The 1,420-nt window shown below is 37.6% G+C and overlaps 1 protein-coding gene across 1 annotated transcript; it reads right to left on the reverse strand.

Moving 5' to 3' along the window:
* Nucleotides 1-269: 269 nt before the first annotated feature.
* Nucleotides 270-1,208, reverse strand: LOC127671213 (olfactory receptor 6C3-like). The gene has a single exon (XM_052165944.1). The coding sequence runs from the start codon at nt 1,206-1,208 to the stop codon at nt 270-272; it is 939 nt and encodes a 312-aa protein (XP_052021904.1).
* Between the last annotated feature and the right edge of the window lie 212 nt (nt 1,209-1,420).

The following is a 1,420-nucleotide window of genomic DNA, read 5'->3' on the forward strand; positions in this document are numbered from 1 at the left end:
AAAATATAGAGATGGTTTGCTTTTGTCAGCATAATATATATATATGCATATACACATACATAAATACAAAAAATATTTGAACATGTCACATTTCAAATATAGTTTCAATTTATCTTATTTACATTGGTTAAAGTTGAGATTTGAATAATGAATTGAATGGAAAACTGATAGCTTTGCACTACCTTTTACAACCTACCTGGAATAATAAAACTTACAAATTATCTTTATTAAATCTTTACAATGGCATTTCTTCACATTAAAACATTCTTTCACTTGCTTCTATACAACAGCACTTTGTACATCAAGTCTTTGAAAGCCTGTTTTACTTGCTGGTTCCTTAAAGTATAAATAAAGGGGTTCAGCATAGGGGCAATGGAAGTATTGAGAACAGCTACTGCTTTGGTCAGTGATGCCCTTTCATTTGCAGAAGGTTTCACATAGATAAAAATGCAGCTTCCATAGGACATGGAGATGACAATCATGTGAGAGGAGCAGGTGGAGAAAGCCTTTTTCCTCTGGCTGGCCGATGGGAACCTCAGAATGGTGCTGATGATGCAGATGTAGGACAAGATCACTAGGGCCAGGGTGAACAGCAGAGTGACAAAGGCAAAGTAGAAGCCAATCATCTCTAAACTCCTTGTATCTGAGCAGGAGAGCTGTAGCATGGGGAAGTAGTCACAGGAAAAGTGATCAATGACATTAGAAGCACAGAAGTCTAACTTGAGGACCAGCATTAATGGTGGGAAGATGGTCAGGAATCCCGCCAGCCATGAGGTGAGGACAAGGACGGTGCAGACTTTCTGATTCATGATGAGGGTGTAGTGCAGTGGCTTGCAGATGGCCACATAGCGATCGTAAGACATGGCAGTTAGAAGAAAGAACTCAGACACTCCCATGGAGATGAAGAAATATAACTGAGCCAAACAGTTGTTAAAGGAAATGGTCTTGACTTTAGTGATTATTGACCCCAATAATCTGGGGATGGAAACACTGGTGAATGTAATTTCTAAGAAGGAGAAATTCTGGAGGAAGAAATACATTGGCGTCTTTAAACGAGAGTCAAGCAAGGTGAGGATGATGATGGTTACATTTCCGGCGACACTTAATATGTAAGTTATTAATAAAAAGATGAAAAGTACAAGTTGAAGTTCTGGAGCGTCTGATATACCCAACAGCACGAACTCTGTGATCACAGTGTGGTTTCTCATACTAATGCTTTTCTTTTAACAAAATCTATGGTTGAAAACAAAACAAAGAACTCAGTTTAGTAATATGAAAGTTGACTGGAATAAAAAGTTAAAAGAGGAGTTATGTGAGAATAAGGGCTGGGAGGGGAGTTAACTAAACCATGTATATATGACAAAGCCATTTAGTAACCTACTGCTCTATAAATTAACTAAAATAATGTATTTTTAATGGA

This window comes from Apodemus sylvaticus, chromosome 20, assembly GCF_947179515.1.
Source record: "Apodemus sylvaticus chromosome 20, mApoSyl1.1, whole genome shotgun sequence".
Taxonomy (NCBI): domain Eukaryota; kingdom Metazoa; phylum Chordata; class Mammalia; order Rodentia; family Muridae; genus Apodemus; species Apodemus sylvaticus.